A 21,692-nucleotide genomic window follows, 5' to 3' on the forward strand; every position below is an offset into this window, starting at 1 on the left:
GGCTGTTCCTAGAAAGCTGAAACCCAAACCTAGGGAGGAGAGGGGCAATGAGACAGCCACTGAAGGAAGCAGGGGAACTGACAGCTTTGGTGGAGTCTCTGTTCCTTTCCCCACGCCCCAATTCAATCCCATCTTCGTGCCTTTGAGCATGATAACATTCTGGTGTGTAAGTCACTGTGTATCATACATGATCTCCCCACACCCATAAGTCAGAGCAGAGCTGGACTAATGAGAGGTCATTTGTACACTAACTGATGGGCCAAGAAGAGTGCCAGGACCTGGCCTCCATGTCCTCGAGCCTGATCCAATCTCCTACACTCACCTCATCTGATCTCCAAAATACAGCAGTTGGATCTCAAGCCTTGGAGGAGACTAATTTTAAAGTTCCTACCCTTGAAAGTGTGATAAATCCTTGCCTATCTTTTCAAGGCCTGCTGGCAGGAGGTAGCCCCCTTCCCCATTTACCCTTGGCACAGCTCTGGGTACTGTGGGAGCAGGAGAGGCCATTCTGGTTTGTTGCTCTCACAAGCCAGCAGGAGACATTATAAGAAACATCACCAGCCCCTAGGAAGACACCCCAGATGCTCTGCTCCTTTGTTGCCTAACTAACTTCCTGGGTAGAGGCTGAGTGCCCTGGACTAAGCCAGCTCGCATCAGACGGAAGCAGCAGAGTTTGAGGATGGTTGCTCAGTCTCTTTTCCATCATTCCATGTGTGGAGAGCTTGTTCCTGGGTGCTACCTCAGGGCCCTGGGGCATGCAGCGAATACTTAGGGCTTAACTGAAAGAATGAAGAGAGTCATGACAGCCAGACCTGCCTCCCCGCAGCCGGGAATAGGCCACACTCCAAGGCAGGATGAAGCTGAAGTTGACACTGAGAGCCTGGCAACTTCTTATGAGCTCTTGTGAGGAGAGATGGTGGAGGGGGTTACAGAGGGAGGTGATGAAGGACTGCAGGATACTTGGAATCAAGAAAGGGGTTGATCAAGGCGTGTTGGAGAGGAAGCCCGGAGCAGGCCTGGCAAGAAGAGTCTGGGCAACCTGGAGGAAGGGCAAGGTTGTAGAAGAGATATCCAGACCAAAGACCAGGAGAATTCTGGGACTAGCATCATGTTTTATATTCTTGACACAGGCTGGGATTAAACCATGCGCTGGTGGAGCAGGGAAGCTTCCAAGGTGAGGCCTCATTTTTGGGTCCAGGCTAGAGGCTGGAGAGAATCAAATGTCTCTAAGTATATGGGGAGCTGGCAGTCCTGAGCTTTCTGAGTCATTAAGAATCCCTCATATTTGGGATCCCTGGGTGGTGCAGCGGTTTGGCGCCTGCCTTTGGCCCAGGGCGCGATCCTGGAGACCCGGGATCGAATCCCCCGTCGGGCTCCCGGTGCATGGAGCCTGCTTCTCCCTCTGCCTGTGTCTCTGCCTCTTTCTCTCTCTCTGTGTGACTATCATAAATAAATAAAAAAATAAAAAAAAAAGAATCCCTCATATTCATCTCCCATGTGAAGATAGAGCTTTGGCAACTTTTTTGCTTTTGAAGGCAGCCAGGACATGCAGAATAGGTATTTACCTTACGGAATGGCCAGAGGGGTGACAGGAGCCTTCCCAAAGTGAAGCTTGAAATCCTGTCTCCTCGAGGCAACTGCTTCTTCATTCTCTATCCTGTATCCTTTCTTCCTTTTTTTTTAAAAAAAGATTTTATTTATTTATTTGAGAGAGAGAGAGAAGTGTGGGGAGAGGAAGAGGGAGAGAGAGAATCTTGAACAGACTCTGTGCTGAGTGGAGCCCAGTGTGGGGCTTGATCCCACGACTCTGAGATCATGACTTGAGCTGAAATCAAGAATTGGACGCTTAACCTACTGAGTCACCCAGGCGCCCCTATCTTTTATTTTTTATTCTTACTTTTTCCCTCTTCTTCTAAAGATCTTCCTATAGAGGAAGATTCCTCTATGATAAAAACAACACATATCTGTAGCAAAAATGCATAAAACTTAGCAAAGTAAAATAAAAAGATGGATTTATAATTCCATCTCCCTGTGACATTTTCCTATGTGTATGCATGTGCACACCCTCCCCCCCCACACATGCGTAGAGATAGGTGCAGGCAGATGTATCCTCTTTTACAGAATAAGGTGTTTAACAATACATATTGCTTTACAAACTGGTTTTTCACCTAATCTATTGTGGAATTCATTCATTTAGTCATTCAACAACTAGACTGAGTGCCTATCATTTTCCAGATATTGTGCTGGGCTCAGGAATAGAGAGGAGAGCATATGTCGTCTCTGTTCTCATGGGGTTTACAGTCTGGCTGGGAAGAAACTTACCAAATGATATTTTTCTACAACAACCAATATAGATGGAGATCATTATTTTACTTTTCAGTGCAGACTCTTATTTTTTTAAAAAGTAGGCTCCACATCTAATATAGGGTTGGAACTCACAACCCTAAGATCAAGTCACATGCTCTACCCACTGAGCCAGCCAGGTGCCCCTTAGTTTCTTATTTTTACTTAAAAAAAAAGCCCACAAAGGTACACACTGGGGATTAAACTACATTTTTTCCTTTTTTAAAACAAGATTTAAAAAATTTATTCATGAGAGACACACACACAGAAGGCAGAGACACAGGCAGAGGGAGAAGCAGGCTCCATGCAGGGAGCCCGATGCAGGATTCAATCCCGGACCCCGGGATCACACCCTGAGCAGAAGGCAGACGCTCAGCTGCTGAGCCCCCCAGGCGTCCCTTTTTCCTTCTTTGTAGAGGTGTGGCATACATGTTTTCTGGTCATTAATATTCTACCAAACATTTTTATCAAACTTAAGCCAGACAGAGGAGCATTATTAAAGCTTTTTGGAATCCCCCTTCCATTCAGACTGCATTAGACCAGTGAATGTCACTTTGGGAGGGAGAAGAATAGAGGTGGGAAGGCACAGCTTGAAGAATCACATTTTTACTAAACTCATCCTAATTCCAACCCAAAACCTAAAAGTTGATTTATACAAGAAAGGATTTTAAGTGAGTCTGCATAAATACTTACTATGCTATACGGAAAGGATAACTTTAGTTTATATTCAGCATACAGTGTGTATTCATTGGTGTCCAATAAAACAGTAACTCCAAAGAAGGAAATTCTTTTGCCTTCATAGCACCAACAATTAAAAACTACAGCCATTTAATACTTAGATCTTTAAGTAGGTAACCACAGACATTTTTTTAAAAAGATTTTATGTATTTATTCATGAGAGACACAGAAAGAGGCAGAGACACAGTCAGAGGGAGAAGCAGGCTCCATGCAGGGAGCCCGATGTGGGACTTGATCCCGGGACCCCAGGATCATGCCCTGGGCTGAAGGCAGACGCTCAACAGCTGAGCCACTCACGCGTCCCAATCACAGACATTCTAAGATTAAACCTACCAGATTAGTCTGAGTATTCATCTACAAAAAATACTTTTTTTTAGGGGTGGCTGGCTGGCCCAGTTGGTAGAGCATGTGACTCTTGACCTCAGGGTTATGAGTTCAAGCCCCACTCTGGGTGTAAAGCCTACTTAAAAGAAAAAGAAATTTTTTCCCCCCCAAAATGATTCTTATAAAAAAAGATCTTTTGCAGCAGTGGTACTACATCAGGACCAGAAGAAGAAAATGATAAAAGAACTGCAAACTTAAGTCTAGGAGTTGATTTTCATATGTAGCTTTTGGGTAAAAGACATCCTTTTTTAGTTTGTTCCCACAGCCAAGACTAGTTCTGATTTTCCCATAATGGTGGGCTGAATATAGAGGAGTTTCAGAAATCTGAAGACAAGGGCAGCTGTTTATGGTTTTTTTTTCCTGTTTTGTTTTTGTTTATGTATTTAATAGATGCTGAAAGCAGTTAAGGATAGGGGCACCTGGCTGGCTCAGCAGTTGAGCATCTGCCTTTCACTCAGGTCATGATCCCGGGGTCCTGGGATCGAGTCCCACATTGGGGTCCTGGCATGGAGCCTGCTTCTCCCTCTGCCTGTCTCTGCCTCTCTCTCTCTCTGTGTCTCATGAATAAATAAAATCTAAAAAAGCCCAAAACAATAACAGCAAAATTCCTAAATAAAATCTCCATACAGGTGGGCCATTGGGTTTGAAGGACTGAAACTCTCAACCAGAGCTGTGAGCACGGGGAAGATCTACGCAAGTGGTGCCTGGAACAGGGAGGGGTTGTGATTGTGTTGTTCTACTTGTCACAGGAGCATGTATTCTGGGGGCAGGGGCCTTCTAGGTGGAACGCCTGACATAGTCTTGTCCCAGGGCAGTCTGACTCTCAGAAGCACCTGAGAGAGGGGTCTGTTTTGGCAGGAGAACTAGGGCTTACTGAATAGAAGAGGAAAAGAAGACGTCCTGGGAGCCTCAGGAAATTATCGTTTTGACCCATCAATACCTGGTGTTAATAAGCCCTGTAGGACGGGGCCAGCCTTTCCAGGTGTGTTCTCCAGTCGCCGGGAGCAGAAGCCTCTCCTGGCTTATTCCCGCCTTGTCCAGGAGGCCGCCACTGCTGCAGGTGGGAGCTGGTGCTAGAGATTGCTCTAGGGAAGGGGCCATGGGAGATGATTTGCACAATGAAGTCACTCCTAAACCACTGCTTAAGGCCAGCCCTTGGCCTTCTTTTTCTGCTATATAGTCCAGAAACATCTGAATGCCAGAAAGTCCGTAAATGTGAACAGCATGTTGAATAGGTCATTGGCCACCTCTCTTCACGGTGCTGTGCTGTTGCTACGGACGCCGCCTTGTCGAATTTGGGAATCCACGCCCGCAGCTGCTCTTCAATGTACTTTTCTACCAAAGAGAGGTATTCAGTACAAGCGGGTGTGCAGCTGAGTTCATGCTCTACCTCCTGGTAGTATCTGTCCATGAGGTTTCTCAGCAGTACCCGGACCCCTGCATCCATGACAACGTCCTGGGTAGAGCCAACCACAGCACCAAATTGGCCTTCAGAGATGGAAGAGATGGACGATGAGAAGCTCCCTTTTCCCAAGACTTCTGCGGCCTCCATTGGCCTCGGCTACTGGCCGGCGGGCTTCCCCGCAGCCAGGGCTGGCGAATCTGCACTCTGCACCGGGCCCTCATGCCTGACTTCCAGGACCCACAGCCCGTCAGCTGTCACAGTGGCCGAGATCACCATTCTTAATGGCTGCAGAATATCCCATTATGTGGATGTAACACATTTTGTTGCGTATGTTTTTTCCACTGTAATAAACATTGCTGCAGTAAACACACATGTCCCAGGACACTTGTCCCATTCGTTCTTTAAGATAACTTTCGAGATGTGGAGTTGCTGGGCCACTTTAAAATTTTGATTTAGGGGATCCCTGGGTGGCTCAGCGGTTTAGTGCCTGCCTTTGCCCAGGGCGCGATCCTGGAGTCCCGGGATCGAGTCCCACGTCAGGCTCCCAGCATGGAGCCTGCTTCTCCCTCTGCCTGTGCCTCTACCTCTCTCTCTCTCTCTCTCTATGTCTATCATAAATAAAATAAATAAATCTTTAAAAAAAATAAAATTTTGATTTATATTGTCAAACTACTGTCCAGAAAGAGTGTACCAGTTAGTAATTTTACAAATAATATAGAAAACTTCCTGTTTCTCCAGTTGTACGAACACTCTGTGATATTCTTTTTTTTTTTTTTTAAGATTTATTTATTTATTCATGATAGACATAGAGAGAGAGAGAGAGAGAGGCAGAGACACAGGAGGAGAGAGAAGCAGGCTCCATGCCGGGGCTCCAGGATCACGTCCTGGGCCAAAGGCTGGCGCCAAACTGCTGAGCTACCCAGGGATCCCCTGTGATATTCTTTTTAAATTTTGAGTTTCCTAGGTTTGATTTTCATTTCTCTGATTGCTAATGAGATTGAACCTTATAAATATAGTACATATTATTTTAATTATTAACATTTTAAATATATTAGCTATTTAATTTTCTTTTCTGTAAATTGTTTCCATTTATTCAGTCCATTTTCTCTTTGGATGATCATTTTATTTTTCTTATTAATCTACTCGTCCAAGACAAGGGTTCCAATAGCATCTGAGCCACTCAGAAGGCTAGAATCTAGGCAACATTCTTAATTAGGCCAGGATGAGTGCCCTGTGGGGGAAGTAGTGGTGAGGAAGGCAGAACCTGGCCCAGGGCCCGGGAAGCCAGAGGGGGCTGACAGGATTGCAGGGAAGTGGGGCCAAGTTCCAAGTGGGGGGAGTCACCTCTAAAATCATGTCTGCAATGGTAGATGAGATGATGAAGTTGGGAGGCGGGGTGGCTAAGAGAGAAATGGAAGCTGGATCAGTCCCATAGCATGAGGGGTCTGCTGTGGATGGCCCTCCAACACTAATCCTGCTTTATCCACTTCCCTACAGCATTGATCCTAAAAGCACTCCAGTACATTTTCTGCCCACAATTTCCATCTCAGTGTCTGTTTCCTGCTTATTTGGGATTTGAATGAGGAGGATGCCTCTCTTCAGGCAAGAGCTAGTTCTCCTGGGGAGAGTAGAGAAGACCCTGAGATCCTTGAAGGCCCTGGAAGTGAAGAGCCAGTGGCAGTGGGCAGCCCATGGCTGATACCAAAGATTTATGACAAAATTCTGCAGGGATTTGGAAGGGAGTGGGTCCCATGACTTGCTGCCATCTGCTTAATTATAAACCTTGCCTGGGACATTCAGAAAAGCTGAGCTGTGGGTGGGACAGGGATTGATTGATGTGCTAACTGATTGGGTCAGTCTCCCCAGCCCACCTCCTACCTTGTCTGTCCATTCTAGACATCCCCTCCCCACTCCACCCCCCAACCATGGCTGAGTCTCTTGAGGATTCCACTGTGATGCCCAAGGTCACTGAGGTCAAGACTTTATTAGCTGATCTTTGGCTCCTAAGAGATGGAGATAAACTCCTAAGAATTTTCCCTGCTGCTAGGCTGCTGCAGCTAACCTCCCCTAATCTGCCTTTTACTGGCAACTGGGGAGAGCGATTGGCAAAGGTGTGCATTAAAGCTCCTTTCTCGTGCTACTGTTTAGACTAGTCTTTTGGTTGTTTCAAGACAGGTTCCACCTTACTAAAGATGCAGTTACTCATATTCAAAGCCTACACAGTACACATTTGAAAGCCCATAAATTTCATGAATTTATTTCATGTACCTTTTGCTCCGAGAAAATAATTACGATGCAGGGTCTTATCTGTCCAACAGTAATCCTTCATGATGGAGATTCAAAGAAAAACTGGGACTTGAGGCATTTTTAACAGTTGTTTTCAACTTCGAATAATTATTACTGTTCAGTTAGAATGAAGTGCAATTTTTTTTTTTTTTAGGGTGGGTGCAAAGGGAGAACAAGAAGCTCAGTCAGGCTTCATACCCCATGCTCAACATGAAGCTTGACATAGGGCTCAATCTTGCAATCCTGAGGTTGTGACTTCAGCTAAAATCAAGAGTTGACACTTAACCAACTGAGCCAGCAAGGCACCCCAAGTACAAATTTTAGCAGAGTTGAATGGGTCTGCCCAATTTCCCTGTCTGCACATGGCTGATGCATCTGAGTTTTTTTGACTGTAATCCCTGCCTCATCCACCACACACCTACACACACACACACACACACACACACACACACACACACACATGCTTGCCTTTTTGAAACAGAAAAGCACTTGTTAAAAAAATAAAATTCAGTTGAGTAAATGTGAAGATCTAATTGGCTTTATTAAATGATTCGAGTTGGGCAGCATCCCATCTAGCAAGTAGAAGGGAGCTCAATGACCCAAACAAAAGGATTTTAAAGGCAGGGGGAGGGCATAAAAAAAGGAGAAAGGATTTATTAGTAAGGAAGGCATTGTTCAGGCAAGGTTACCTTTCCAAGAGGAGTGGAAGGGGGTCTATCAGTAAATTTCCTGGTATTGACCAGGAAATTCTACATTGATTGGCTAACGGTCGAAAGTGCAGTTAAGTTAGGTGTTAAGTCTTAGTTTGCTGACTTGTCCTAGATGATGCTATTTTGGGCCTGTGATTTTTCTTTTTAACACACCAGATAGCAAAAAACAAAACAAAACAAAACAAAACAAAAAACAAACAAACAAACAAACAAAAAACCCAAAAAAACAAAAAAACCCCCACAAAACTAAACAAAACAAAAACAAAACAAAACAAAAAAAACCCAAAACCCCAAAATCCTACCACCACATGTAAACACACAGATATGCACCTGATGAGGACGCTGGTGAGAGGTAGTTAGGTTATTTGTTTGATATGCAAGCCATGATTTTCTGTTATTGTACAGAGGAGGACACCATTAGCTAAGAGCTAATATGTACCAAATGCCTATTATTCGTTAGGACCTGTTCTAAAATAATTCTTACAGGGAAGCCCATGTGGCTCAGCGGTTTAGCGCCGCCTTCAGCCCAGGGTGTGATCCTGGAGACCCAGGATTGAGTCCTGCGTTGGGCTCCCTGCATGGAGCCTGCTTCTCCCTCTGCCTGGGTCTCTGCCTCTCTCTCTCTCTCTCTCTCTCTCTCTGTGTGTGTGTGTCTCTCATGAATAAATAAAATCTTGAAAAAAAATAATCCTTACAACCACACTATGAAAGAGATCATATTGTTATCCTTGTCTTATTGATGGAAACCAAGGTGTAGCATGTTAAGCAACTTATGAAAGTCATGTAACTGGGAGCTGGAGGTCATAATTTGAACTCAGGTACTTTTACTACAACATGGTTTGACTGACCCAAAGACCAGTAGGATACAAGGGAAGAAAAGGTTTTCTAGTAGTGGATTTTTTTTTTTTTTTTTTTTTTTTGCCTCAAGACTCATGATGCCCAACTCTGATGTTCCAAGGTCTCCTTGGCCTATCTGGTCTTTTTGTGAATTGGAAAAAGGTGTCCACTCTGTGCAGATACAACTCCACAGGTTTGGCAGAGGACAGCACTTTGTGTAAAGTGAAAGATGCCTGCACTCTGGACTCCTATTAGCCGATTTCTGGCTAATAGCCCATGCCATAGCACATAGATAGGTGACCAGAGTATGGGTCTGATTTTGGCCTTTTTACTCTTGACCTGGAACTCTTGTATAGGATACAACCCACACAAATGTAAATGGAAGCCTTGTTGGTTTTGTGTCTGAGCTCTGAGATCTGGGGAGGGGGGGTGGAGAATATCTCTAATTCTTGTTGACTCCTTGGTTTGTAGTCTCTGCAGCTGGCCTGCCTCTGTACCTTTCCATTTCCAGGGTTGGCACTGTCTTTCTGGAATAAGACAGTAATAACACCTGCTCTCCAGTGACTCAGGGTCCCACGGACTCTTACGGCTTTAGATTCACTTCAGCCGGCAAAGGATGGGTGTGTGCTCTCTTCAGCAAGGAATGCTTTGTCCATAATCCTGACACACTGGCTCTATCCATGGTTTATCCACCACAAGCAAAGAAGAGTTGCCAAGTTACATGAGAATGAAGACTGGGAACCTATTTATGTGGATTGTAACCCTTTAAGGAATGAAGATATTAAAAATAATATCTTTATAATATAGTTATTATATTATATTATATAGATATCAACTTTAATATAAAGTTAGTGAAGTGACACTGAAACCGATGCTTTATATGTAGCAACACGATAACACCATGTTTCAACTGTAGCAAGGAGATCTGGGAGAAAGAGGCCATACAGGTATTTTTAGGAAGCCAGCAAGAAATGTACTTTCAGGAGTGCAGTGCTCATGATACAGGGATTATGTACAGAGAAAGATTCCAAGGGTTTAGGAGTTGACCAGTGATGGGGAAATAGACACTGAATTTGGATTAACTGAGATCTTGAGGTGAGAAGGGGGAAGAGACAGACAGGATAACAGTGAGAAGGTGTCATGGGGTCAAGAGAAGGACTTTAAGGATGGGGAAGACTTGAGCATAGAGGAGGGATTGAGGACCTGGTGGGGAGGAGGGTAACTGACTGAGTAAAGACCTAGACGAGGCAGGTGGGGAGGCTGTCGTGTAGCCCTGTACAAGAGGAAGAAAAATAAGGTGGGTGTGGAGGCAGCTAAGAGTGAAGGCACAGAAGAGATGACCAAAGGAGATCACTTCTGACAACTTGAATTTTCTCAGGGAAGTAGGAAGCCAAGTTATCTTCTTCTGCAGGCAGGAGATGGGGACTGAGAAGGGGCTGGAGGAGAGTAGTAGAAGTTTGGGACAGAAGTCAAGGGCATGGACAAGAAGCTGACAGGACAAGGGAGGGATTGAGCACCTGGCCAAAGTGGAGATCAGGACTCTGTTGTCCCCCAGATTACATGATTCCCCCAGTAGTGCTCAGCCTTTGTCATAGGAAGGGAAAGGAAGGTTGTAGCTTTGTCCTAGACATGGGACTTTGTTAGGCTGATGATGGAAGAATTAGCAACATAAAGAAATCAAGGATGCTGGTGAGAAGGTTGTTCAGACAGATGGTCACTAGACTCTTCCCATGAGGGATGGGACAGCATTAATTTTGTTCGCCACTTCCTACCACCGGGTCAATGGCTGGCACAAAATAGATGCTCAAGAAGTATTTGTTGGATGAATGAGTAATACTTAGGTTGGGAAGAACAGGAAAAGAGGCCATGAGAGCACTAACAGACTAGGAGAAAATGAAGGGATGAAGACAACGGGAGTCTTTAAAAGACTGAAGAGCAGGTGTGGTGAGAGGTAGGCAAAAATAAGCTGAAGGATGAAAGGTTATGGCCAGAGAGTGGGGATTTGGGGTTTAAGCTTCGAAGAGGGAATTGTTCCTTGTGATGATCCAGGGCATGGCCCTGAGTGGGTGGCCGAGGTGGAGGAGGAAGAAGATGAGTGTAATTGGGAAGATTAGGCAATCCTCAGGCAGGGATATGGGGTGGGTCGCACTCTCAGAGGCAGAACTCTCCAAGGATGATGGTGAAGGAAAGTCAGGGAGCATCATGGGATCCCAGAACTCGAAGGGTAGGAAAAACCTCAGAAGTGGTTTGGCCCAACCTCCTACCAAACAATAGCAAGAAATTGGCTCGGAGGGAGTGGTAAGGCTTTAATATTAAAGTGGGACGCTGGCGAGGGAGCGAGGAGCAGGGGGCAGATGTGGAAGGGCATTGGAGGTCAGGAGAGAAGCTCATTCTTCTATAACAGGAAGCCTAGTCATTTTCTGGATGGGAGAGTGACATGTTGAAAGTGGTGTTTGCATAACGTCATGTTGGCAGCAATGTAGGGGTGGAAGGGAGCAAGGAGAGACTAGAGGCTCCGGTGAGTCTCTGGGGGAGAAGTGAACCACATCCAGTTCCATGACCCACCACAGTGTGCCAGGTTTCCATGACCAGCATAATTTCTTCCCACACAATGGGTCAGGCTGGCACACGCCCCTGCATCTGTGTATACAACATGCTCCCTCTGTTGCCTTCAGTAGCTTCGGACCACCCTGTTTTGAACAAAGCTATAATGTTTGCTGCACAGCCTGGTTCCTGCAAGTCTCTTCATCACAACATGTGGTACTGCCTGCTTTCTTCATCAATTTGGCTCCTGATGCTCCCTCTGGGAAGCCTTCCATGGCTAACTTCCTGCCACAGTTCCCATTTCCGCCCCCTCCTGTAACTGCAGTACACATGTGGCTAATACTGGCTCTGTCCCTGCTTGTCTCGTGTTCTGAGTGAGAGTGTTGACAGGTATATAGAGCACATAGGTGTATAGACCACATCTCCTTCCTCTGAGCTCCTTGTACTATCACCTAATAGATGCTCAATAAATGCCGGAATAGACCTGCTTTTTCTTAAACTTTAGCTCTCATGCTGTCCTGGGTGCCTTGCAATGAGCATGTTTCCCACAAATCTTTGAGAACTGACTTGACATCCCATGAGGTATTCTCATGGTGCTGTCTACAGAGGCAAGGCATGGTGTTAGGTCCATGCAGATTCTCAGGTGCGAATAAATGTGTGTTTCAAGCCCAGTGTAAGCTCTGGAAGAGCTCTGTAAACTCTAGTACACCTGGGCTTGCCTCCCTCTTTCCTTCCCTTTCTCCTTCCCTCCCTCCTTCCCACCTTTCCTTCTTTTCTCCCTTCCTTCCATCACATGTAACTAGAATGTACTCAAGTCCCTCACCCAGGGTCAGATGGTAGTGGACTTGTGCCTGACACGCAATCAGGACATCCTTTCCCTCCAGAGGAGATGCCACAGCAGCCCGGAGTGCTCCAGCTCTCCTAACCTTTCTGCTGGGAAGGCCTTCCACATCTCCCACTGTAGTGTGTCCTTTTCCTTGGCCCTTGTTCACTAGAAACTCATCTCTCCTTGTAGCTAGGATGGCTGTTGCTATTACCACAAGTGTGGAGTTCTTAATGAAACCATCTCTCTTCTGTTTATTTATATTGAGGACAATGCAACCTCTCTCCCAGGCCCTCGAAGGAGTCAGGCTGCCACGACAAGCATCTAAGTGGGATGTGAGGGCGCTTACGAGGGGTAAGAGACTGTGGGAGTTCAAGGGAGGTTCAAGGCCTTCTCATCAGTTGAGTCCCTTCTCCTACCCATGGGCTTTCTCATTGTGTTTCCTGTACACTTAAAATGGGCTTGATACACCGGTAGCATTTATAGCAAAGAGGGAAGTCATCCACACAAATGCTGCTAATTTATCGGTCTGTGCCTTAAAACATTATCCTGAGCTCGTAGGTACAGGGCTCTGTCCTAAGCTTGGGATAAGAGACAGTCTGGGTGGGAGGAATTGTCCTAGGGGACAAGCCTTTCTTGTCCGGTGTGATAATGGAGGTGGGACACACACACACAGGGACCGGCATAGAAGGGCAATACCAGAACTAGGACAAGTTGGGCAACCATTCATCCTACAAAACTTATGAGCCCACCATAGGCCAGGGTCTGTGCTAGGTGATGGGGGCATTGTTGGAGCAGACAGATAAGACCTGGCCCTCATGACGCCTATTGTCCAAGGGACTGGGCTGCAGCCTTCATGCAGGGAAGAGGAAGGAAGGGAATTCAGGCAGTAGGACCCACAGGAGACTGAAAGGGGGAGGCTTCCTGGAAAAGGGGACTGAGGAGGCATATTTAAAAGGGGAAGAGACGTGGTATGGGAGTGAAATAGAGGATGTAGGGGACCCCAAGGCAGTGAGTTGAACAGGAGCAATAAAACCATGCAGGAAACAGGGAGATGGGGCACTAGAGCTCTCTTGGTCACCCCAATGGTGAACAATGCTCAGATAAATGTCTCTAGTATCTAGTCCATTCACTCAGGCCTCTGAGTCAGTCTGGAACATCTGGCCTGACATCTACCCCCCTGTGACTGGGATAGGAGAGGGGCTCCTTGTGTCTCAGAGCTTGGGACAAGCCAGCAGAGGCTCTCTGGTGAGTTCCATGGGTACACACTGTGAGACTTGGAGGTGCTCCAGTTAGGAGGGAGCCCATTTTCCATTCTGTCTCTCCCAAATACAGGAGTCTGTGCCAGCCTCGTTGGTTCTGGGAGGCAGACAGCATAGTGACACCAGTGGACGCCCAGGGTTTTGGGGGAATGAAAAAGCCACAGAGTCACCTAATAGAACCAGCTGCCTCCTGAGAGGCCGGTGCCTGAGGCCCTGGGACTGGGCTATGCCTGGCAGGAACCAAGCTCATTCATTAAGGGAGGGCCCCGGTTCGGTAGTGCACAAAGTCTACAAGAGGCTAATTACAGGAAAGACTTGAAATGGAGACTCTGGGATTACAGCAAAGGAAATTGGTATGGAGATTAGTTGTAGCCATAGAATGAAACCCTGGAAATCATCCAATTAATGAGCCAGTTCACTGGGACCTATAAAAGAGGCCACTTCTCTGCCTATGTCAGAAGATACCCTTTCCTCAGAGGCTTCGACCAGGACATCTTTCTGTGGCCAGAGAAAATGATGAGCCAGCAGTCCAGCAGGCTGTCCCAGGCCACCAAAGGTTCTAGGGGCTGCTCTGCTGTTGTGGTGTCTGGGCAGAGCTGTATCAGCCCAGGCAGGTCCCAGTCAGCCTCGTGCTCTGGGGGACGCAGTGCCTCCACAGCCTGTGCCATGGTAGGGGGTGCCTTCGGCAGCCAGAGCCTGCACAGCGTCGTGGGGAGCAAGCTCAGTGTGGCCAGAGGTGCCACCCAGACTGGGAGCTCAGCCTGGAGTTGCTCGGGTGCCCTTGGAGGGAGCCTGTGTGGGGTTGGAGGAAGGAGCATGAGAGGTGGCTCTGGAGGAGGCTACTTTAGCAGTGGAGGGAGACGTGGTGGTTTTGGAGGCATTCCCGGTGGAGCTCAGGGCTTTGGAGGTTCAGGGGGCTTTCCCCTCAGCATCCAGGAGGTGGCCATCAACCAGAGCCTCCTTCAGCCCCTGAACATGGGGATCGACCCACAGATCAGGGAGGTGAAGACCCAAGAGAAGGAGCAGCTCAAGACTCTCAATGACAAGTTTGCCTCCTTCATCGACAAGGTGAGGGCCCCTGGTGAGGATGGGGCCTGGGAACATGAGGCCTAGGTTGGGGCAATGTGTCTGCTCATGAGCCAGAGGCTGGGTAGGCCATGACCCCTGCCCCCTGATTGACCACAGGTACGGTTCCTGGAGCAGCAGAACAAGGTGCTGGAGGCCAAGTGGTGCCTCCTCCAGGAGCAGTCAGCCACCTCCAGGGCCAACAACCTGCAGCCCTTCTTTGAGTCCTATATCAGCTGCCTCCAGGCCCACCTGGACAGGCTGCTGAGTGAGCGGGGTCAGCTGGATGAAGAGCTCAGCATGATGCAGGTGCTTGCGGAGGAGTACAAGAGGAAGTGAGTGATGGAGGTGCTGTGGAAACAGCCACTGGGTCTAGGTGGTCGTGGGGGAGGTCAGGAGGTGTGGAGGCTTTCCAGCTGGGAAATTGTTGGTGCACGTCCTCAAGGATGACACAGGATGGGGTGTCAGGTTATGGGTCCGATGAAAGGAGGATCTGCTCTCCTTGTTGGTGCCAAGGAGAATAAGATCTGTGACAGCGTGGGCATCTCGGGGGCCCTCTTCCAACAGGGGCAGATATGAGGCACTTTGGCATTTAACAACAATGGGTCTCATACTTTGCTGCTTACCAGAATCACTTTGGGGGCTTTATGAATTCTGAATGTCCAGGTTGCACTCATGACTCATTGCATGAGAATTTCTGGGCATGGGAGCCAGGCATTGGTAGCTTTTACAGAGCCTCAGGTGATGCCAGAATATTGCCAGTTAGACAATGTGTTTGGGCTGGGTGATGAGGGAGATTCAAGGGGAGGTAGGACACAGATGGAGAAGGGAACAGCTGGGACCTTCGGGTATAGGTGGGAGGAGCCTTGGGAGTGAGCACAGGTTTTGCTCATGAGGACCGGACTGATTCCCTGCAGTGGAGAATCCAGAGACCTGTGTGCTGCCCAAGGATACCAGGAGTTATGAGCCAATTCCATCACATCTCTTATCTCCTTTTTTTTTAAGATAAAGATTTTATTTATTTATTTATTTATTTATTTATTTATTTATTTATTTATTTATTTAAAGATTTTATTTATTTATTCATGAGAGACAGAGAGAGAGAGAGAGAGACAGAGAGAGACAGAGACACAGGCAGAGGGAGAAGCAGGGCTCCCCGGGGTAGCCTGATGCAGGACTCAATCCCCTGACCGAGGATCATGCCCTGAGCCGAAGGCAGATGCTCCACATCTTTTATCTCCTATTTCCAATATCCTGGAGTGTCGGAAATGGGGTGCCGGTGTGCTTTTAAAGGCCCCACCATGGGAATAAAGCATGCCACTCAACCAGCTTTATCCCTGATCGTATCCAGGGAACAGTCACCTGCAGCTCTGCCCCAGGTTACGTACCACCTCCTTTCCCTGGGCACACGTGCCCGTACCTTTGGCTCAGCCACCCTCAGGCATGACCTCTTTCCTTTTTCGTAGGTATGAGGATGAGCTTAACAAGCACTCAGAGGCTGAGAATGACTTCATGGTCCTGAAGAAGGTGAGCAGGCCAGGGGGGAGAACAAGCCAGCACAGGAAGGAGACGGCACAAGGGAAAGGGGGAAAGGTAGCATCTTTCCAGGGATGTGAGACTGGATAACACTTTGCCTGGAGCAGGAAGGATGGCCAGAACCCGGGACAGTGCCAGCCTGGCACTGGGGCCTATGCCCGAAGGGTTTTCTATCTTTTGTTTTCCCTGTAGTTAAGACATTTCTCCAGTGTGTTTGGCTCAACAGTTGCAAAACTGCTTGGAGCCAGTCTTTACAGTTTATTTATAGTTTATTGCCAACTATTAATAACGACCATCATAATTATTCAAGCTGCAAAAACGGATAATAATGACCTTTTCTAACAAGTGAATTCAATTATCAAAACTTCCTACTGCGTGCATAAATTCTGCTCTAGGTGATTTTTGCTCCCTCGACTATGTAAACATGATATCAATGTTATTATTAAATGCAATGGTGTCTAATGAGAAAAATACTGAAGCTAAGAAGGTGGATTCTCTGTTTTTTACTTTCAGGATGTGGATACTTCCTACGCGACCAAAGTAGACTTGGAAATAAAAATGGAAAGTCTGATCAGTGAAGTAAACTTTCTGAGAACCCTCTTTGAAGCTGTAAGGACCTTTATATTTTCCTCTAGGGTGGAAGCCGTGATGTGGGGTATCAAAACTTGCTTGATTCTGGGGGTTCAGTCTCTTTTGTGAAATCTATTTGGCAGCAAACATCTGTAAAAGCTTTCCCATTTTAATACCTATTTCTTCTTCATTTCTTCGATTTTACACCTCCTTAACTTATATTGCTTATGCTCTCTCTCTCTTCTCCTTCCCATGGCCCCAGGTTTTCAGAATCTGCAGTTCATGCCTTTAGAATTTCCATGTGCATAGAATCCCAAGGGAAATCTGTAAAAGGAGAGTTAAGGACAATCCCTCACTGCCTGCTGGGAATTTTTTTGCTGCCTGGTTTCTGGATCACTGTCTTGTCCTCTTCCTTTCCCTACAGTAAGACTTGGTTTTCTAGACCCCACAACTTTCCTGAGCCAGTGCTTGGGAGGTTTAGGGCATCCTAGAGAGGTGCTGACACTGCCCAATGGTGTGTCCCTGTGTGTGTGCAGGAGTACAACCAGGCCCTGTCGGAGTCCAGTGATATGTCTGTCATCTTGTCCATGGACAACAACCGGCATCTGGACCTGGACAGCATCATCACCGAGGTCAAGGCCCAGTATGAGGAGATCACCCAGAGGAGCAAGGCTGAGGCTGAGGGGCTATACCAGGTCAAGGTAAATAGGGCTCCCTGGATCTTTCTAGACTCACAAGCTTTTTCCAGGGCCCCTTCACCGCTAGCCCCTCCTGGCACCATCCCAGATAATGCACATTTTGTTCAGCGGGAACCCACTGAATTATCTTTCACAAATACCTATAACTTGCAATGTTTTTCATTCCACTGCCTGATATGTTTAAGGGCAACTGTGATTTTTAGTTAAGCGATCCTTTCCTTTCCAAATGCCTGACGGACCTCCATGCTATATTAGGACTTCCTGGATTGACTGCACTTCTATTCTCCTTTTCAAATGCATGTATTCGAGGGTTAGGGATAATTTCTCCCTGTCTGCTTCTTACCCACCAGCTTGGGGAGCTGCAGACTACAGCCAGCAGGTATGGTGATGACCTGAGGAGCACCAAGAATGAGATTGCAGAGCTCAACAGGATGGTCCAGAGGCTGCAGGCCAAGATCGAGAGCATCAAGAAGCAGGTAGGTATGGCTCCCCAAAGCCTGAGATTGTGACTCTGATGACAGTGGTGCTCTGAAGTGCCAGTGGGGCACCTGAACCTAGCATGCTGGAAAGTCTTTCTGGTCGCCATTGGAACCTACAATGGAACTCCCCAGGTAATACTATACAGAGTGATGGCTTCTGTATGTTACCTTTACTCCCACCCATCATCTTCAAGATAGAATGGTCTTCCCTCATGTCATTGGTTGTGGCCCCAAGACTCCATGAAATATGTGGTTTTTGGGGTCTCATACCATGAGTTAATCTTTTTTAAGAGGTCCGGAAGCAGGCAGCCTGGGTGGCACAGTGGTTTAGCACCGCCGTCAGCCCAGGGCCGGATCCTGGAAACCCAGGATCGAGTCCCACGTCGGGCTCCCTGCATGGAGCCTGCTTCTCCCTCTGCCTCTGTCTCTCTCTCTCTGTGTCTCTCATGAATAAATAAATAAAAATCTTAAAAAAAGAGGTCGGGAAGCAGGTGATCAATATCTCTGGGCAAAGATTCAAGTGACCATTGGAATTTCCTAGAATAGTGTAGCTATACTATGAAGCACATAGGTTAGAAGTTTTCATTAAGGAGACAGATGGACCTATGCTCACCTGCCATGTGCCCAGGTAATTTTAGAGATTCGATCCTTCTTTCTTCTCCCACTTCAGAATACCAACTTGCAGGAAACAATTGTTGACACTGAGCAACAGGGTGAACAGACCCTCAAAGGTGCCCAGGCCAAGTTGGCAGAGCTCAAGAAAGCCCTGAAGCAAGCCCAGAAGAACTTGGCCTATCTCCTGCGTGACTATCAGGAGCTGATGAACATCAAGTTGACATTAGATGTGGAGATTGCCACCTACCAGAAGATGTTAGATGGCGAGGAGTGCAGGTGGGTAGGGGCTCTGGTCAAGGCAAGCAGGACAATTTGAGAATCAAGTTTCAAAGGATTGTACGTATGGTCCTTGGTTAGACACAGTGGCAGGGGACAAAGAGGCTCTCAACAAATGCTTGATTAACAGAATGGTACTACCTAGCACTCTCCCCTTTGGGCTCAGGGACACCAACTTTATCTGCTAGAGCTGAAATCTTAGAGCTTCCCAACAGGCAGGTAGTGCACCCCAATGACAATTGGCCATTGTCAGCCAATCCTGATATGATGGAGGATACAGATGAATACCAGTGGGTCCTAGTAGCTTGCTCCTCCTATTGTCCAAACTGGTTTCCACTTCCCTCTGCATCGGTGACTCTTCTTTGCCTCTCCATCTCTGGCACAGAAAAGAGTTGCATCGCTTTTGGTATAGGCCAGGCACTGTGCCAGATATTCTTTATGGTTTAATTTACTCTTTTCAATAAACTGATGAGTATATTATTCCAGGGTTTCCAGTGAGGGGAACCCAGGCCAAGGCGATAGCAGAATCAAGTATCCAGAGATACATTATCTCTCTGCTTCTCTGCATCCCCATCCTAGCATCCCAGGGAAGCCCTTCTCATGGGTAACTTCAGTCCCTGATGCTGCAGCTCATATTACTGTACTCTGACATCCCAGGGGATAATTCTGAACAGAGATGCTAAGAGGAACCACCATGAGGTTTCCATGATATTTATTTTGTTTTCCTACACAGGATGTCTGGGGAGTGTCAGAGCCCAGTGTGCATCTGTGAGTATCACAAGCACTCCATTTCCATTGTGTGAGATGATTTCTCATGGCTTCCCTTCAGCTCCTCTACCCACAAATTGTTTTTTTCTACAGCCTGACTGCCAGGGTAAAAGAAAGGGGGGGGGGGCGAAAGGGAAGCCAGATTTGCATAGGACTTATCTAATGTCCTGTGGAGTGTATGTCCTGGATTTGCCTTCAGACAAAGAACTCCCTCCCATGAGAAGGGGGTTTCTCCTTCTCTTTTTTTGATTTTCTCTGCCACTCATTCTTCAGACAGGAATGCATGCAATGGGCATTTAGACAGACGGGGGACACTGAGCAGCCCATTCTCATTGCAGTTGTGGTCAACCACACATCCAGCAGCAAGAACATTAGTCCTGGGGGCAGCAGCAGCAGCAGAAGCAGCAATGGCATCCGGGGCAACAGAGGTGGCCAGGGCATCCGAGGAGACAGTGAGTCCACCAACGGGAGGAAAGGCATCCAGTCCAGAAGCACAAGCACCTCCATGGATCCGAGTCCCAGACTGGGCAGCTCTTCCTCCTCCTTGGCTAAGATTGTGCAGATCGCCGCCAGCAGTGACCAGCGTGCCTGCATCAAATACTGAGACTGGGCCCTGATGCACGACTATAAAAATTTCCCCTGCCTTTAGCCACATCTCTCTACAATCACTCCTCTCTCCCCAGGGTTGGAGATACTATACCGTCATCCGCTTGGAGGCTCAAAACCAAGAAGGGGCCCAGGTAGACATTGTCAAGTTAGGAGTTTGTCCCTGAGCCCATCACACATTCCACTACTACCTACTGTCCCCTTGTATATAAACTTTGCCTTGCCTCCTCTCGGCTCTCTGTTTCTTTTTCTTCATTAAACTGCAGTATGTGATGATGGATTTGACTATTTGACTCTGAGTTTTGCAGAATAATAGGAACTCATGATGTTTGCTGAATCAGAGGGCAGCACACTCAAAATGTGGCCTGCAGGAAGTTACGTTAGCAGCTGTGCATGGAGTGAGTGAGAGATGAGGAGAGAATGAGGGTGCTGAGGGAGTTTTTGGGGTTAAGCCAACTGGGCCAGACTTCACAATTTGCCCAACTGCCATGCTGTGCTTCACTCTTTCTGTATCTATATCTGGGCAAGCCACAGCCTGGGGCTGGAACACTTCTCATGCTGGCATCAGTCATCCTTGCCAAGAATTCCAAATGGCTCAGTGATAGCCAAGTAATTGCACTGCCCAGCCTGGGTCACCTCAGGGGGCAGCCTTTCTTTATCTCCTCCCTTGGGGGTTTTGGACCACAGTGGTGGGAGAACATGGTCAGAAGCTCCCCCTATATCCTCATTCCTCATGGCTCGGGGGCATTTGCCCCTTTTCCCAGCAAGACTCTGCAGGATTCTGCTTCTCTTTCCTTCTCACATCCTGAGATCTCAAGGCTCTGGAAAATCAATAAATGAAACCAAGTTTTATTTAATAATTTTCACCCACTCAGACATTGTTTTGAGAACTTCACACATAAATAATCTAATCTTCATGATGATCCTATGAGGTAGGCACGATAGCCTCACTTTGCAGATGAGAAAAAGGACCACAGAGACATAAAGATCACACTATGCCAACGGTTGCAGTTATCAAGTGGTACAGCCGGGGTTTGAACACGAGTAGTTGGGCCCTAGAGTCCATACCTGTAACCACATGTGTGGTTCTGTTTTTTTTTTTTTTTTCTTTGTGGTAGATTTGGGGGGTGATCTATGGTCTTTGAAGGCAGAGGCTTACTTTATGCAGATCCCTGCTCTGTCCTTGGTTCTGAAATCTGGTCCAGATACCTGGGGGACTCTTCTATTTTAAGAGGCTGACACTTGTCATCACTCACTCCAAACTTGACTTCTCAGTCCCACCTTTAGTTCCGACTACTGCATATGCTCACAGATTTTCTGCTTAAGATCAAGTAAACATTTGTTTCAAAGCTCAACTTTAAAAAAGACCCAGACTTGTCTATTTTGTTTTATTACCTTTAAAACCAAGAACAACAACAAAAAAGTCTCAAGGTCTTTCCTTTTTATTTTTTAAAAAAATATTTAATTTATTTGAAAGAGAGAGAGAGAGTGAGAGCACAAGCACAAGCAGGGGGAAGAGCAGAGGGAGAAGCAGTCTCCCCCACCGAGCAGGGAACCTGACATGGGGCTTGATGCCAGGACCCTCAGGATCATGACCTGAGTCGAAGGCAGGCACCCAATTGACTGAGCCACCCAGGTGCTCTCAAAATCTTTATGGATAATAAAACTTACATAATTTTTCATGTTTACTTTTTTGTCTCAGTTGCTGGGGAATATTTTTCATTGGATGATTAGAATACTTGCTTCC

General features: G+C 47.0%; 1 protein-coding gene and 1 pseudogene across 1 annotated transcript; one reads left to right on the forward strand and one right to left on the reverse strand.

The window, feature by feature from the left end:
- Nucleotides 1-4,398: 4,398 nt before the first annotated feature.
- Nucleotides 4,399-5,017, reverse strand: LOC112921261 (ADP-ribosylation factor-like protein 2-binding protein pseudogene; annotated as a pseudogene).
- Nucleotides 5,018-14,148: 9,131 nt separating this feature from the next.
- LOC112921260 (keratin, type II cytoskeletal 3-like) lies at nucleotides 14,149-19,943 on the forward strand. The gene is made up of 9 exons (XM_072767880.1): nucleotides 14,149-14,400; nucleotides 14,518-14,732; nucleotides 15,864-15,924; nucleotides 16,447-16,542; nucleotides 17,052-17,204; nucleotides 17,552-17,677; nucleotides 18,351-18,571; nucleotides 19,305-19,339; nucleotides 19,678-19,943. Exons 1-9 carry the CDS (start codon nucleotides 14,149-14,151, stop codon nucleotides 19,941-19,943), a joined length of 1,425 nt encoding a protein of 474 aa, XP_072623981.1.
- The last annotated feature ends 1,749 nt before the right edge of the window (nucleotides 19,944-21,692 follow it).

This window comes from Vulpes vulpes, chromosome 8 (genome assembly GCF_048418805.1).
Source record: "Vulpes vulpes isolate BD-2025 chromosome 8, VulVul3, whole genome shotgun sequence".
In the NCBI taxonomy this organism is placed as follows: Eukaryota; Metazoa; Chordata; class Mammalia; order Carnivora; family Canidae; genus Vulpes; species Vulpes vulpes.

What these genes read in the sequence shown, in the direction of transcription:
- LOC112921260 (XM_072767880.1), top strand. Translation starts at nt 14,149, where the DNA reads ATGAGAGGTGGCTCTGGAGGAGGCTACTTTAGCAGTGGAGGGAGACGT. An exon ending in GCGGAGGAGTACAAGAGGAA is followed by an intron (nt 14,733 to 15,863) that starts GTGAGTGATGGA and finishes CCTTTTTCGTAG; the next exon opens with GTATGAGGATGAGCTTAACA. An exon ending in TTAGATGGCGAGGAGTGCAG is followed by an intron (nt 18,572 to 19,304) that starts GTGGGTAGGGGC and finishes TTTCCTACACAG; the next exon opens with GATGTCTGGGGAGTGTCAGA.